Here is a 17,502-nt window from a genome sequence, read left to right as displayed (position 1 = left end):
TTGGCTGCTTTGGGTCTTCGTTGCTGCGCGCGGGCTTTCTCTAGTTGCAGCGAGAGGGGGTTACTCTTTGTTGCGGTGCACAGGCTTCGCATTTCAGTGGCTTCTCTTGTTGCGGAGCATGGGTTTTAGGCATGCGCGCTTCAGTACTTGTGGCTCACGGGCTCTAGAGCGCAGGCTCAGTAGTTGTGGCACACAGGCTTAGTTGCTCCCCGGTATGCGGGATCTTCCTGGACCAGGGACCGAGACCATGTCCCCTGCATTGGCAGGCAGATTCTTAACCACTGCGCCACCAGGGAAGCCCCCTGCCAGCTGTTTTGACTTGCTTTCTTCACCCAACACCTCACCAAGCAGGAACCAGAGATGTTTGTTTTGCTTGAGTGCTCCAAGGTGCAAACACACTTTACCACCAACACTTAGAGTTGCCATGGTAGGTAGGTTCTTATTTCCAACCATTCTACAAATGCTTTATACAATTACAGGATTGTTTTAGAATTAGAAAGGAAAGAGATTATTTACTGCCTGAGTCCAAACCCCTCATTTTTATAGGTTAAAAGAGGCTGTAGAATGTGACTTGACCTAGGCTATGCAACTGTAGTAATCAATACTGTAAGCTCCATGAGAGTAATGACCCTGTTTTTGGTGACTTTTGTGCTCTCAGAAACTAGCATATGCCTAGCAGACAGTGAGTGCTCCATAAATGTAGGCTGAGTGAAAAAATAATTTGAAAAATGAATGAATGAGTCAAAAATACACCTCTTTTAAAATATTTTTCCACTACCATAATGATCTCCAATTTTTCAACAAATTTAAGATTCTCAATAAAAAGCTTCAAGGTAGTCTAACAAATATTCAGACAGCATCATTTATCCATGTGCTGTTAAAACCTAATTGTTTAGGGCTTCCCTGGTGGCACAGTGGTTGGGAATCTGCCTGCCGATGAGGGGGACACAGGTTCGTGCCCCGGTCTGGGAAGATCCCACATGCCACAGAGCGGCTGGGCCTGTGGGCCATGGCCGCTAAGCCTGCGCGTCCGGAGCCTGTGCTCCACAACGGGAGAGGCCACAGCGGTGAGAGGTCCGTGTACCGCAAAAAAAACAAAAAACAAAAAACAAACTTAATTGTTTAAAAGAGAATTGTTTTCCAGATTATCCAATATTCTCAGCTTCTACTCTCAACATTTTTCTGGTCTTTATACCTCTTGCAAATTCGGCAGAGGAAGAGGAGCTAAATCACAAATCTTGCTGCCTGTTCACCCAGTAAGCCTTTACAATAGCTGTTATCTGGTCCCAGCTGTTGTGCTAAATTTAGGATTTTGGATTATCTTTAACTGCTCTTTCTGTCTCCCATTACCAAGGTTAATTGAGAAGTGATGTTAGAACAAGTAAAGCTTCAGTTCATAAAAGAAACTACATACTACAGTATTCTGTAATATCAAAGTCAAATCCACTGGGAGTTAACATTTGCAGCTATTACATAAAGGAACTGTTGCCATTTGTCAGAAGTTTCATCTTCAGGATGCCAGAACATTTCCCATGAAGATGAATGTTACCTTCCTAAATGTTCTGTCCTGTTTTGATTAGTTGCAATCTTAGAGTTAAGGTTTTTAATTGCAGGTGCGTATGTAATTTTACTGTGCATATGAAAACATCCAGAAAATATTGTTTTCTTCATAATAAAAATTTCATGTATTTAATAGATCTGAGGCAAAAAAAATGCAATCCCAATCTTGTAATTTACAAAAACTTTTCTGATGTAGAAGTAAACATACTTCCTGTAAAACTTTGGAAACCTCAGAAGAGTACAAAGACTAAAGTAAATCACCTTTAAACCTAACCTAGTACTTGCCTGTTGTGATTCTTGTATGCAAAATTATTTCTTAAAAAAAAAGGCTTTTTCTAAATGAAACCAAAGAGGATTGCAAATTTTGTACTTCTCTTTGTCTCTGTTTTGAGCTCACAACCCCATGTGTACTTTGTCTATAAACTGAGTAGCTAATAGCTTCAGCCCTTGTTAGGATTGCTTGTTTTAATTACAGTAGATCCTTGTCATCTGTTTGTGTTGAAATGATGATACAACATCGCAACACGAAATGTCATCATGTCACATTGTTATAGCACAACAACAAAATTACAGCTCCCTAACAATAACACGGTGTCAAAAGTGTCCTCCTGCCATGAGTCAGTGTTTTAGAGGCTATAAAAGTTATTTTTAGCACAGTGAAGGCCTCTAGAGCTTGGGTTCCGAATCCTACTAAAACCCCTGGTGATTTGAAAAAAATCTGGTTGGGGAGGGTTTTTGCTCTTAAACTCCCCAATCCCTGCAGCGTATGGCTGCCCACTCTCCTGTCTTGGCCACATTAATTAGACCCGACTTCCACCGTGCACTGCAAGCCCCTTGGGGCTGGGTCACAACTCTGCGCCAGCATCCAGTGTGGAGGAGGAGGAGGAGACTATAATTATCCTCCACGTCTGGGGCAGGCCCTCGGATGACATCTCCCCAGTTACCCTGTGCTCTAATAGCGCAGCTCCGGTTCCTGGTCCCAGAAGCGCCGCAGCCAGCTCGGAGCGCAGGCAGGAGGCGAGCGCGGCCAAAGCGCCGGGCGCCTTTCGGGCCTCCCGGGCTCCGCCGGCCCTTCGCAGCCGGCAGCACCAGCAAGGGATCCCAGGCCCCCAGGCTAGCGCCCCGGGGCGCGGGGAGCGTTGCCATAACAACCGGGCGCCCGCCGCGGAGGCCGCCGGGGAGGAAGTGACGAGCGGTGGGTTGGCTGTTGTTGGGACACGTGACCCGGGCAGTGTTTTGACAGGGCAAACTGAAGAGAAAGAACTGGGCGAGCGAGGGGGACCGGGAGCTGGGGCTCCAGAGCTAGAGGCAGCGGGCGGGCGAAGAGCTGGCAGAGGCGCGGGGCGAGCGGGCCGGCCGGGGCGACGGGCAGGCGAAGCCCGGGGGCAGCGGGGCTCGGGTGCGAGTCGGGCAGGCAGGGCGAGGGGCTGAGCGCCGGGAGCGGAGCGAGGCGGCGGCCGAGGCGGGGGTGGATGGCCACAGGGGCGCCGGGGAGCCGCGTCGGGCTTGTTGTCTCGGGCCCCCATGGTCCTCTAACGCAGCCCCGGGGGCCGCTGCGCGCCACATTCCGCTCTCGCCGGCCCTGCGCCTCTCGGAGCCTCACGTCTGAGGTGGGAGTGTGATGTGAGCCGCTGGGCGAGCGGCGGAGAGAAGTGCCAAGAGGAGGAGGGATTGGGACGGGAGAGGAGAGCGAGTTAGTCAGCAGAGGTCGGCCGAGGGAGCCATGAAAACAACTCTCCGGCGGGGAAAAGGGCTGGCGCGGCGCTCCGGACGGCGTGGCTGAAGGAAATCAGGGCCGCGGCGGGACGGAAGGGGGCCGCACGGGCAGGCTGCGCCGAGCAGGGGCGAGCGCCCGGCCGTAAACACCTTCCCGGGAAGACTTCGCAGGGCCGGGGGGTGGCAGGGGCGCCCCGGGACAGCCCAGTAGAGTTCGTTTGGGACTGGGGGCTGGGCACGAGGAGATGACTCGCGTTTCTTTCTGACCCTCTCATTGTGTCAACTTGGCCGCGGTTGAGGCAGGAAGACTAGCCAGAGGGTAACTACACAGGTGAGGCCCGGCGGGGCGGGCGGAGCTGTAGGCGAGGCGCTTGGGGTCTTGAAGAGTTTCCTGCGCCCAAGTCACCAGGTCGGAGCATTTCTATACCAGCCACTGCGGAGGTGCCACTGTTCCCAGCGGTATTTTTCTTACAAAGGGGTTAGTTAGCTTGTGTTGTTTGAATCCTTTTTTTTTTTTTTCCCTGCCTGTACCTTCAGGTTATAAATAGGTCTTCCTTTTGGTTCCGAAACACTGTGTCAAAGAAGGACACGTTGGCCTGGAGAGCACAGGGGCGGGGAAGAGGGGTGCTTGGTCCGGAGGAGATGGGAGAGGGCGGTGCAGAGTTTTGCTTTTTTCAGACCTGCGGATGGTGCTGTCACCGCGCTTAGTGCCAGGGAGAGGCCTGTTAGCAGTAGTTTTCTTGCAAGATCGAGTGTTGAGGGCAAGACCAGATTAATTTTATTTTGATGTCTTTTAGCATTTTAAAAACGGAGCAGTAGCCACAGAATCGGCGGCGAGCCTGTTGAAAGAACCCACACGTGTATTTCACAGCACCTTGGGTGGAAATTGGCGTGAAGATGAAGCCAGACCGAGGTAAATAATTGATTTAAGTAGGATTTTTTTTTTCTGTGCCCCATTTTAGAAAAGTTAACCTAGTTCTGCGGCAGGATCAACTCTCTGTGAATTACATATGATTATTTGTTTCTGTTACAGATTCCAGCTGGTAAGGTAGAGAAGGGCGCATGGAAGAGTTAGGAAGTAGATGGGAGAATACATTCTTCAAAAGTGTCTTCAAAGTATTAGTTTCAAGAGATATTAAAAATGAAATTGCCAAGAACAGCACGTGTATCTGTTGCCACAATACTTGGTATCATTTTAGAGTTACATTACTCATTTTTAGGTTCAATCTAACTTCGATTTTAAAGAAGTTTAAAAGTTTTTTCAACTTGAGAATTTGATCTTGATAAACTGAGAAAATTTAAAATTGAGTTCACAAATATTATTTGTCATTGCTGATTTTTGTGCTTTAGGCAAACTCTAAAAGTTTGCAGAGTACTCCAGGGCTTTGTCCAGTATATCAGTATATACACAGGGCTACTGAAATCCCTATAATAAGTAACTGTAAATGTGCCATTTCCTTAATAAACCTGTATTTTCAGGACTTATGGGAATAATGCATACACTGTGTTTCTCAAGGATTTCAAAGGAATTGAAAACTCATTTATCAATCTGCTTTTGATTGGCCATTGCAAGGACCAACTTTAGAAGGTTTTAATATAGTGGTAGTAGGAGTTTGTCATATGGGAATTTGAGTCCAAGGAACATTGTAGGAAGAGGATTAATGTATTTGGTAGGGAGTTGGACTAGATGACAGAGTTCCTTCCAAATCTGAGACTTTCAGATTGGAAATGTTAATTTATCTTTATGAATTAGATGCTTATTTAAAAAAAGATATGGGAGGGCTTCCCTGGTGGCGCAGTGGTTGAGAGTCCGCCTGCCGATGCAGGGGACACAGGTTCGTGCCCAGGTCCGGGAAGATCCCACATGCCGCGGAGTGGCTGGGCCCGTGAGCCATGGCCGCTGAGCCTGCGCGTCCGGAGCCTGTGCTCCGCAACGGGAGAGGCCACAACAGTGAGAGGCCTGCATACCGCAAAAAAAAAAAAAAAAAAAAAAAAGGGAAATTCCGTGGCGGTCCAGTGGCTAGGACTCCGTGCTTCTTCTGCAGGGGGCACAGGTTTGATCCTTGGTAGGGGAACTAAGATCCCGCAGGCCTCGACATGGCAGTCAATCGATCAATCAATAAATGATAATTTAAAATAATAAAATAAAATAATTTTAAAAGATATATATTAAACTGGTTATTTTTTCCATATATTTTTTCAAACTGGATTAGAAAGTCAAATTTTCTTTTCTATTAAAATACATCTTTGGTAATACTGTCTTAAAATGCACTAGAAAGAAGTGGAGAAAGCCATACTTAATTTAGTGGATTAGTTTAAGTGTTTGGTTGTTTCTTAAAATCAGCTTTGTATGAATTAAGTATTAGCAAGAATATTGTTACTAAGCAGGTTGCTTGTGTAGAATGCCAAGTTTAGACTTTTAGATTTCATCTGTGACTTTGGAAAGATGGCACCAAGGTCGGTAATTGCATCTCAAAATAAACAAGCAAAGAAAATCAGAGTTGCTCTTTGTTTTTTGTTTTTGTTTTGGTGGTTGTTGCAAAAGTCGCTTTAAGGTCCTACACAGGTTTGTTTGTTTGTTTGTTTATTTTAAAAATTTTGGCTGTACCAGGTCTTTGTTGAGGCACGCGGGATCTTTTAGTTGCCTCATGCACTCGGGATTTAGTTTCCTGACCAGGGATGGAACCTGAACCCCCTGCATTGGGAGGGCAGAGACTTACCCACTGGACCGCCAGGGAAGTCCCCTAAGCAGTTGAAAAAAATAGTATTTGCACACAATCTCTATTTTAGCCAAAACTAGTACTAAACACAATAAAATGTTATATATTAATGTAGATTACTAGGAAAAGTAAATACATTTATGCATCAAGACTCCTAAAAAGGAGACTTTTTTCTCGTTAAAATTGTAGCTATCTTTAGCATTATGATGTAAAAATGAGGTGATTGAAAGTTTAGTATTGTGACTATATTTTATAATATGAGTCTTTAGGCCCATGGCTTTCTTTTGACCAGGACCTAGAGTAAGAAGTATCTTTTACTTTGCAAAGTAGTGTAGAAATACTGAAATAAACTTCACAAAACATACTTACTCGTACTATGTGCAGTGTGGTCTTGTACTTTCTGTTCTATTTCTGTTGTTAAAAATTGCTTGCATAATCCATTGAATTGATTTCTTGACCTGTGGTTGGCAAGGCACAATTATGGGAGAGCTTGACAACAGTAATACTTCACTTTTTCTACATTGGTAACTAAGAAGCTATTCTATATGAGTTAATTTTCTGGCTAACTGAAACTTTACTCTTCAAATGCCAAAAATATTTTCAGTTGTAATTATGATATGTGGACACAGATTTTTTTTTTCCTCTAGCTTAAACCACTTCAGCCTATTTTTTTTAAGATCTGATTTTTGAATTCCCATGCTGTCAACAGTCTTTGTTGTCAATATGCTTATTCTTGTCTCCTTTTAATTTTACTGCTTTTAGTCTCTGGGATAAAGAACTAGATAACCATGCTTAGCACTGAGTTCTCTAAAAAATGAGAATAAATAGGAAAACCTTCAGATATTCACTCAGAAGCTAAGAAAGTATACGAATTCTAGTGTAGAAACTGTGAGATATTTGCTTAGTGGTATACAGCTGTGCTTCAGAAAGTTTCTAAGTGCAAAAGGACCCTCTTATCCTACATGGTTGCATGTGGTAGTTGGTTGGCTAATTTAAAAAGTTTAAATGAGGAATCAGAAAAAATAACAGCCTTAATTATTTCATTTGTCTTTTGGTGTAGGCTCAAGGCCCTTTTTTGGGGGGTGAAATGGGGTCTGTTTTTCAGAGTTAGATATGATCTTCCCTATGTAAACCACACCAAAAATGTACACCTAAGATTTCTACTTTCAATTTCTTTAAAGTGGAATAAGACTGCAAAAAAATCCAAGGGTGGAATATTTTACATTTAAAAAGTGTTAAATTCTTTTTTAATGTTTCACACAGCTTTATAGGTGTCTGTGTACACCAGGAATTACAAGGATATTTGTGTAGTCAACAGAAATTTGTTTTGGGAGGAGAGAGAATATATATTCATCAAAATTATGTTCATCAAAATATGTGCTTTCCAAAGCATTCAACGTAGTTTTCACAGAAATAACCTTTTTGTGCATTCATTTCATTGATTTATATAGTTTTAAAATAAATTCACATAAGCAGATTTGGGAAGAAACACCAGATACTACTTAAGCATACAACTCAACTAGTAGGAGTAGAAGTGTGCAGGCAACTGGAAAGTAACTTATTAGCTGCTCATGTCTGTCAGTTTGCTTCTATGGAAGATATGGAAAGCATTGGACAATCTTGCTAGTTGATTAAGTGAAAATTAAAAGACCTTCTACTGTACTTCCAGATAATTAAGATGTTACTGTACAATGGCCATGTTTCACAGTAGTCAATAGAATTTTACTATAGTCTGAGGTAAATCTTTTTTTTCCTCTTTTTTCTTTTTCTAAATTTTTCAGCAGTTATATAACATTACTTGTGCAATGCTGCCAAAGATGAATCTTTGATGTTATCATTAGCACAGGTTTTGGAATCAGACCTGTATTTGTATCCTTGTTCCTTTACTTGCTAGCTGTGTAATCTTCATTAATTTCCTTTATCTTTGAGAGTCTCAGGTTCTTTGTCTGTAAAATGGGGATAATTCCAACTTCTCATAGTTGTTAGAATGAAATACGACACTGGTTGGCACATAGTAGGTTTTAAATAAATGATCATTACCATGTTAAACAAGATATTACAGGTGGTTATATGTTGGTCGGTTATAAAATATGTTCAACAGAGGTAAAGAAATAGTCAAATGTGCAATAACCTAATAGTATCTTGTTTCGTTTTGCATTCATAACCTGTAACCTGCTAAGGCTCAAGCAGATTTAGTAGGCTTTTAATGTATAGTTATCTGAGAAGATACAAAAGCTATGAAAGGATGTTTGATGTATGTGTAATTTATTTCTGTGTCATTTGTTATTACAGTTACATCTTAACCTCTATATGTAGGGGGTGGCATGGGTGGACCAAGCTTCCTGGAAATATATTTTTAAATTCTGACTAGAGCTGGGCAGCTGGAGAGGTTAAACAATGTTACTTCACCTTGTACTCAAGGATGTAAAGTTTGGATCTGATCCTAGTTAGATATTGAATGCCCAGTGTTTCAAGAGATTTCTGAAGTATGGTCTTTGCATAGAAGCAATTAAAGCATTTTATGTTTTTAACATTTAATATTTATTTATGGTATAAATGTATGGTATTTATAATCTTGTTTGTTTTTGAATGCATATTTTTTCTATAAAAATATTTTTCAAAATAATAGAATATAAGCTTATGTTTTGATTTCAAAAGTCCCAAGGCGGGCTTCCGTGGTGGCGCAGTGGTTGGGAGTCCGCCTGCCGATGCGGGGGGGCGCGGGTTCGTGCTCTGGTCCGGGAGGATCCCACGTGCAGCGGAGTGGCTGGGCCTGTGAGCCATGGCCGCTGAGCCTGCGCGTCCGGCGCCTGTGTTCCGCGGCGGCAGAGGCCGCGGGGGTGAGAGGCCCAAGTACCGCAAAAAAAAAAAAAAAAAAGTCCCAAGGTTTCAGAAGTCCCAAGTTCATGGTATTGTTCAACAATTTAAGTAGAATCAACATCTTTTCAATTTAAAAGATAAATGTCAATTTTGCTATGCTTTATGCTTTGGTTAGAAACAGTTTGTTCATCAGACATTTCTAAGAATGTTGTCTGAGCTTATCAACTGTTATGAAAGGTTAAGGCCTATAACATCCAGGAAATCATCAAGGCATTAATAATTTAAACATACTTTGTTTCAATTCATATTTGAACACATATTGTAAGTCATTTATAATTCTTAAGAAAAAACTATTAGTGTAAAACCTGTTCCACGAATAAAATACCAATCAATTTGATTTTTTGAGGTTAAAACTGAGAGGAATGCTTAGTTTTTTCCCTCTGCTGTAGATTGAATACTTGTGTGCCCCCAAAATCCATGTGTTGAAATCCTAAGCCCTAAAATGATAGTAGTAGGAGGTAGGGGCCTTTGGTAGATGATGAGGTCATGAGGGTGAATGGCATTAGTGCCCTTATGAAAGAGACCCAAGAAAGTGCCCTTATCCCTTCCACCATCTGAGGTTATAATGAAAAGACAACTGCCTAATGAGAAAGCTGGTCCTCACCAGACACCCAGATCTGTTAGTGTCTTGATCTTGGACTTCCCAGCCTTCATAACTGTGAGAAATAAATTTCTGTTGTTTATAAGCCACCTAGTTTATGGTATTTTGTTATAGCAGGCTGAATAGACTAAGAAACCCCCTTTTTGATTGTATTACAAATTTAGGCTTTAGCTTTAGTATTGCGATGGCTTATGAACTTGCCTAGAGTATAATGCAAACCATTTTAATCTCAAAACAGTTCTTCCTGGGCAACTGAAATAGGAGGAAAGAAGTGGTAAGGACTAGAAAAAAATAGCATGGGAGTTAGATGTGTTGCTTACTTGCTAAGAATAGTTCATTGTTAGCCAGTGTAAGTCAGACAATACGAATGACAGATGTTAGAGGAAAAGAAGTGTTGACTAGATTAAATAGATCAGGCTTTTGCTAAATTCCCGGAGTGGAAGTGGTGTGGTACTATTACTAATAACAGCTAACTCTTCTACATACTATGTGCCAGGCACTATTCCAAGTAGTTTATATAGGTAACTCATTTATTTATTTATTTATTTATGTGGTACGCGGGCCTCTCACTGTTGTGGCCTCTCCCGTTGCGGAGCACAGGCTCCGGAAGCGCAGGCTCAGCGGCCATGGCTCACTGGGCCCAGCCGCTCCTAGACCGGGGCACGAATCCATGTCCCCTACATTGGCAGGCGGACTCTCAACCACTGCGCCACCAGGGAAGCCCTATATGTAACTCATTTAAACATCACAATTGTTCAAGGAATTAGATGCTATTGTCATCTCCATTTTATAGATAAATGAAATTGAGTCAGAGAGAGAGGTTTGGTAACTTACCCAAGGTTACGCAGCTAATAAGAGGGCTAGCCCAGATTTGAAATAAGCTTGGGTACATGCTCTTAACCCTCTGACTTGTAGGAGTATGTTATATTAAAGTATTATAAGATATTGGGACCAAATTTGTTTTAAAATAGGCCTGAGGAAAATGAAAAACAGATTTACTAATTATTGTGATCTTGGAAAACTGTATATCTTATTTGTGCCTCACCTTCTTCATCTTTACAATGGAGGAAGTAATAGTACCTTGCCTTAGGGTTACTTTGAGTAAATAAGTTAGTGCATGTAATGTGCTTAGAACTATGGCTGGGATATAGTAGACATTCAAATGTGAACTGCTCTTGCTACAATTGGACATATTCTAATTAAGAAGTCAATCATTTAGGGAAAGCTGGGGAGGACAAAAGAAAGGGGCTAATTAAGCTGTATATGTTTTGTATACTCCCTGTGAGCTCAAGTCCAAAAATGACTACTGTTGATCTTTCATCCATTTACATTGATGGGTCTTGACACATCAGTAGCTGTCAAGTAATTGCTGGCTTGATACAACTTCTGAGATTCAGTACTAAAGGGCTTGACATAGAGGTTCCCTATGTTTTTGCCTGTCATTCAGTAAGAAGGAAGTGATTCAGTGGGTGGAACACTGTCATTTCTTTGAAGGATGAGAAAAAAGATAATTGGAAGGTAGAATTGAGAGGCTAATGTGTACATAGGGAGAGTGACTCAAAAGCTGATTTCCTTTTCAAAAAGTGAAGAAACCCATGGGGCCTAAGCACTCTGTATTATGAACAAGTATAGAAAAAAATTAGTTGTTAAATGAAGAATATTTATATTCATTTATTCTTTTGTCCTTCTCAACTTTGCACCTAATTATGGTAGTATTTTTCCCCCATTTAAAGCTGAAGTTTTTAAAAACTGAGGGAATGTTAAACTTAGAAATTCTAACTTAATACTGACTTTTTTTTAAATGAAAAAGCAAAATTGTAGTACTAGGAAACAGTATTTCTTTCTTAGTAGGTAAACCAAAGTCAATTTGTTAATACTTAATTCTGTCTTTGCTCAAATGGGTGAAAAATCTGACGTTGATTATGTCAGACTTTCTTTTTAAACTGAAACAGGATGGACTGGCTAAAAATGCCAGTAGCTAGTCAAAATATTAGACATTAATCCATGTGTAATACCAAAGACAGACCTAGCAATAACCTGAGTTGAGATTTCTCATATATTCCTTTTCATATAAAAGAAACTCATCCAGTAAAATTATAATAAGGCTTTTTGCATCTCTTCCCATTGTTCAGCATGCCCAGTGCCATTGGCCAGCTTTTAGGTTTTTGATGACCATTCACAGCCCTGTGTGCACTATTTCCTCTGCCTAAAAAGCCTTTCTCCCTAGTTATCACATGGGTAACTCTTTGTCATTCTTCTGACCTTGGTTTAAATATCACTTTTCAGAGAGGTGTTCTCTGACTACTCTATTTAAAGTGCTCAATTAATGCTAGCTGTTATTATTATTTATTAAATTAGTGTCCTATGTTGTTCTGTGTCTCCGCAGTCTGTTTCCTTCATAGCATTTACCACATTTTTTTTTTTTTTTTTAATCTTTGGCTGTGTTGGGTCTTCGTTGCTGCGTGCAGGCTTTCTCTAGTTGTGGCGAAAAGGGGATACTCTTTGTTGTGGTGTGCGGGCTTCTCGTTGCGGTGGCTTCTATTGTTGCGGAACATGGGCTCTAGGCGCACAGGCTTCAGTAGTGTGGCTTGCGGGCTCTAGAGCACAGGCTCAGTAGTTGTGGCGCACGGGCTTAGTTGCTCCGCGGCATGTGGGATCTTCCCAGACCAGGGCTCGAACCTGTGTCCCCTGCATTGGCAAGTAGATTCTTAACCACTGTGCCACCAGGGAAGTCCCGCATTTACCACATTCTGTGATTTTTTTCTTTGCTTATTGTCTGTCTCCACAGCTTGATTTTAAGTTCCATGAGGACAAGAACCTTATCTCTTGTTCGCAACTATATTTCCATCACCTAGCAGATAGCCTTATACATGGTAGGTGCATAGGAGGTGCTTAATATATATTTGCTGAAAGAATGAATCACTAGTATATCCCAATATTTGTGGAGCAAATAGGAGTAGAAGCAGATGATTAGCAATCATTGATTGTTTTAGTGTCACCACCTGAAATTCTCTCACTTTAGGAATTTGTTTGCATTATTGACTGTTAGTCTATTATCACAACTTTATACCTAATTAACAAAAATAGATTTAAGATATATTTGCCCGTAACTTACCTTAAAAGAAGGTTATATTTAACCAACAAGGACCTACTGTATAGCACAGGGAACTCTGCTCAATATTATGTAACAACCTAAATGGGAAAAGAAGTTGAAAAAGAATAGATACCTGTATATGTATAACTGAATCACTTTGTTGTACACCTGAAACTATCACAACATTGTTAATAAATTATAATGTAAAATAAAAAGTTAAAAAAGGTTATATTTTTAAATTGATTAAATTGAAATAAAATGCTGTAAAATAAGAAGTAGGCAAAAGCTGTTTGGTATAGGTGGTCCCCAGTTTATATACATCTACTTAACAAATGATCCACACACAGACATCTTCTGGTAGCTCTCTGCTCTCCAACCACCATGCTGAATTTGTTCCTGTTACTATTTCTTTGAAAGAAAGAGAGATTAAATTTGTTGGATAACTTCAGATTTATGAGTATAAGTAGGATAAAGACTCAAAGGATTTAGAGTTTGGATTTGGGGCTCATTCTGTCACTTATAGGTTCTGTGACTTGGGTCAACTTCCAAGCCTGTTTTCTCATCTGTAAATTGTACTGGGCTCAAAGTGTTGCTTCTGAGTTTCAGGTAAGATAATGTGTCAAAGAACTTTATAAGGTGTGAAATGCTATATATGTTGACTGGTTTGCTCTATGGACAGGATCATCTGTACAGATGAGCAAAGGGCCAGGTGCTCCCAAGTGTATCTTAGGTGGGTTCATTCTGTCTAAAATTATCCATTTACACAGTGCCTGGTTTTTACTGTTTTTAAAGTTTCCCCTTGTTATTCTGATTGAAATTACACCAACAAGAGATCCATTTAGATTAATAAATGTATATTTAATTATACATTTTTCTGGATTATTGAAATAATGGGCATATTTTGTTATAAAATTAGTTCAAATTTCAGCATGCTAAAAAGGAAGAGTTAAGACCCTAAGGCTTTAGGGTCAAACTTAGAAATTCTAACTTCAGCACTTATCAGCCAAATGACCTTGAGCAAATTACATAACCTGTCAGAACTTCAGTTCATTTTGTTCTAATAACATCAACCTTAAGGATTGTGGGAAAGACGAACTGAGAACCTATGGTTCGGCACCTAGCTTGTGCCTGGCACAGGATAGAGATTGGTGAGTGTTTTATTTCCAAGGATACACAACTTGGATCAGCTGCACTGAGGAAATGAATGTTTCAGTACTCTGTTGTGAAAGTTAATCATAAAAGGCATAAGAGATCGATAGGCCCTTATTGTTTGTCACTCTGAACCTTGTATTCTGGAATATACAACTAGAGGAACTCGAAACAAGTACTGAACTACACATCTGTAACGTGCATGCAAGGGGAGAGGGAAAGTAGGTAATTGGAGCACACCAACTATTTCTGGGTGATCATACACCATTAAGAGCATTTAGAGCAGCGTTAAGGCAAAGAGATTCGGGTGGGGGTGGACACTAGAAGGAGGTTGATGGAAATTATTAGAATGGTCAGATGGTGCCCCAAATTGCTTTTTTCTTTATTTTAGAATATAAGCTAGGATTGATTTCAGTGCTTGGAGCATGGCCCTTCTGCATCTGTGACCCAGAATTTACACTTGTTCCATGATGCTGTAAGAAATGGGCTAATAATATAGGTTAAGAAACCTTTGGTAGGCTAGCCTGGGAATCTAGTCATAACTTTTTATAATTGTTATTTATTTATTTATTATTTATAAATAATATTTATTCAAAGTATGACTTTTATTTGGACTTTAAAACATCCTTTTTGAGAGCACAACTAGTTTATAGTTAGGAATTAACATTTTAAATTAATATGAAGTTCCCATTTGTTATTTTCCCACTTATTAAACTTATATATTCTGAATGGAATTAAAATTTGATAACAGTAGCTGAAATCGGGCCATTTATATTGATAAAACTTTACTCTGACATCTAGAGAATTCTTTTACATTTTTTAACCAAATCAGCCATTTTCTTTTGTGAAGACATATCATGGTTTGTTGCATTATCCAGTGGGTCACTTCTACTTAAATTCATAATAGTAGGAGAATGTATAACTTTAGCATTCAGTATTGGCAAATTGCTTTTTTTTAAAAACGTTTTGATCTTTTTTTTTTGGCTGCGCTGTGCGGCTTGCGGGATCTTAGCTCCCTGATCAGGGATTGAACCTGAGCCCTCAGCAGTGAAAATGTGGAATCCTAACCACTGGACCGCTAGGGAATTCCAAGGTTTTGATCTTAAAAATAACTTTAAGTTAAAGCTCTATATCATATTCGGTATACTTCCCCAAATTTTTTTGACATACAAAAAAAATTTTGATATACAAACAAATTTTTTGGTATACAATAGAGTTGGCCATAGGATTTCTTTAAACTTCCGTACATTGCTTGCTCTACTTCAAACCCACAAGAAAAGTTGGAATCATACAGTTAACATCTAAATACTTTTCATGGATTGTAAACATCTTACCACTTTTGTTTTATCTCTCTTGAGTGGGAGGTCAGTAGATAGGTAAGTGGTTAGACAGACAGACATAGGGGCTTTTTTGTTTTGTTTTGTTTTTTGTTTCTATAAATTGAGAGTAAGTGGCAGACATCATGACACTTCAACCCTGTGTACTTCAGTGTGGAACTGGCTGGTAACAGCATGTGAAAGCTGATTGTGTACATTTCTTCCCAGCTCTGCATCAAGTTGGTTGCTTGAAATCAGCAATGGTACCAGCATTTACACCATGGAAATTGGCAGTGCTACAAACCAGGGCTTTTTTTTTTCCTTTGCAGAGCCAGTCGTTAAACATTTACCATCATACCACTGTGTGTCTCCTAAAAATAAAAACATTCTCCTACATACCTGCAATACAGTTATCCCACCCAAGAAATCTATTGGCACAATGCTAATATCTAATATACTGTTTATATTCATATTTCTCTAGTTGTCCTGGTATTGTCTATAGTCATACTGCCTTTTAAGGAAGTAAGTTGCTTTCTGTTACAGAAAAGGAGTTAGACCCTGATGTTTGAACAACATTTAGAAAGCTTTTGGAGTACACCATAAGAATATGTAAAAGTACAAGTAAATAAAATGATTGGCTTCTGGAAAAAAAAATTAGGTCATGTAAATAGGACAGTTAATTAAGATTTTAGCAGATTTTTCCTTATTTTATTTAGCTTTAAAAAAAATTACCTGGACTAAGTAGATGTAAGAGGAAAATGAGTATTGGTGAAATTCTAAGACTTTTTCAATTGAAAAAGAATTATATTTTAAATTATTTTTGCATTGGGAAGAATTCCATTTTTAATCCTGAAGCTTCATGCTACCTATCTGACCTCATTTTTTGGTACTCTCTAAGGTTCCCTGTACTCTAGGCACATCGATCTTGCTGTTCAGTCACCACAAGCACATTGGCACCATGGAGACTTGGCATTTGCTGTTCCCTTTTGGAATATAAGTCTCATGACTGTCTTTTACTTCATTTGACTTTCTGCTCAGTTGTCAGCTCCTCAAAGAAGCCTTCCTAGATCATCCTATCAAAAGAGTACAGTTCTTTTATTGTCTGTTGACTCTGCATTACTCTTCATAGTCCTTACCACTGCTTGACCTGCTGTTCTATGTTTATTTATTTGCTGTTTTTGTTTTTCTCCCAATAGGAACGTAAACTTCAAGAGGGCAGGGACTTAGTGGTGTTTGTCCACTGCTGTGTTTCCCCATGCATGGACTGGTGCCTGGCATTTAGTAGCTGCTCAATAAATATTTGTCATTGAATGAATGCTTGCATGCATTTTAATATCTTTGTGGTGCAGCATAAAACTTATTACTGGAAAACTTTTTGCATTATTTTTCTGTGATTTGTTAGTTTTATAACTAAGAATTAATTCTACAGTGTCCATTTTTGTTTCTAAATGAGAATATTTATTCCCACTTCTCAAGGTTATTGGAAGGATCAAATGAGATAACTACAAACAAACAAACAAACAAACATAATACAAGATATTCGTAACTGAGTACAGTAAATGGTAAAAGTAATGTCTACTATCAGAGTTTGTAGGGAATGATTAATTTCAGCTGGGATGATTAATTTCAGGGCAAAGCCTGTCTTTTGGCAGAGACAGCAGCTGTATTGAGCCTTAAAAATTTGATTTGGATAGATGGAAATTTTACAGAGATTAAGAGGGGGAAGATTGGAAGAGAGGACATGAGCAATAAAGATGTTTGAGGGCTAGCAGGTATACTAATGTGAATTGGAAGGGTTACTTGGGAATGAGGGGATTCGGGTTTTGAATGTCAAGCTAAGGACTTTGAGCTTCATTCATTCGATAGTGGGGCACCATTAATTACTGTTTTGTATGATTAAGAGAACTTTTTGGAAGAATAATTTGGCAGTACATTTATATAATTTCATTATAAACCAGAACAGAGATTATTGAATGTCTGACAGTCTTAAATTCAGTTTTTTAGCCCTCAAAATTACATTATTACCTGGTATTATAAAAATTACCTGACACTCATGTCTACTGTTGGCTGTTTTCTTCTCTATATGTTTTTCCCTTCACCACCATTTGTTGTAATATATGAGGGATTAGTGTGTATTGCCTTTTATGAAAATTCTTGGGAATATTAAGATGGCACACAATACCATGGCTATTGTTTTATGATATTCTTTGGTCAGAGTAGTAAACTGCACAGTTTATTTTAAAGTAGCTGTGTGTTAGAACAAATAAAGGGGAAAAGAACAGGATGAAGTTGGAGATTCCTTCTCTCATTCCAGACAATTGCTGGGAGAAACTTAATGAACTCTGTAGGATTAGAAGCCCTTGTACCTCCCAACTGCATGTGAGCATTAAGAGTAAGGAGATTCCCCACGATACTGATAAGCTTTTCTAGCTGTGTTAAGGAGAGAATGAACATATATCTTCTCCA

At 39.7% G+C, this 17,502-nt stretch overlaps 1 protein-coding gene across 4 annotated transcripts in view; it reads left to right on the top strand.

Moving 5' to 3' along the window:
• The first annotated feature begins 2,561 nt into the window (after positions 1–2,561).
• The window catches only part of ATOSA (atos homolog A), an 87,282-nt gene continuing 72,341 nt past the window's right edge, over positions 2,562–17,502 (top strand). Inside the window, exons 1-2 of one of the 4 annotated variants that reach the window (XM_067747479.1) lie at positions 2,562–2,755; positions 4,074–4,189. In XM_067747479.1, the coding sequence (XP_067603580.1) occupies positions 4,174–4,189 (16 nt within the window). In that variant the 5' untranslated portion in view covers positions 2,562–2,755; positions 4,074–4,173. Of the gene's footprint in view, positions 2,756–2,973; positions 3,755–4,073; positions 4,190–17,502 lie in introns of those variants that run through there. The other 3 variants (XM_067747470.1, XM_067747460.1, XM_067747450.1) reach the window with 3 other exon arrangements.

The sequence above is a fragment of the Pseudorca crassidens genome, chromosome 1, assembly GCF_039906515.1.
Source record: "Pseudorca crassidens isolate mPseCra1 chromosome 1, mPseCra1.hap1, whole genome shotgun sequence".
Lineage (NCBI taxonomy): Eukaryota > Metazoa > Chordata > Mammalia > Artiodactyla > Delphinidae > Pseudorca > Pseudorca crassidens.
This window is presented reverse-complemented; position numbering and strand designations above follow the sequence as displayed.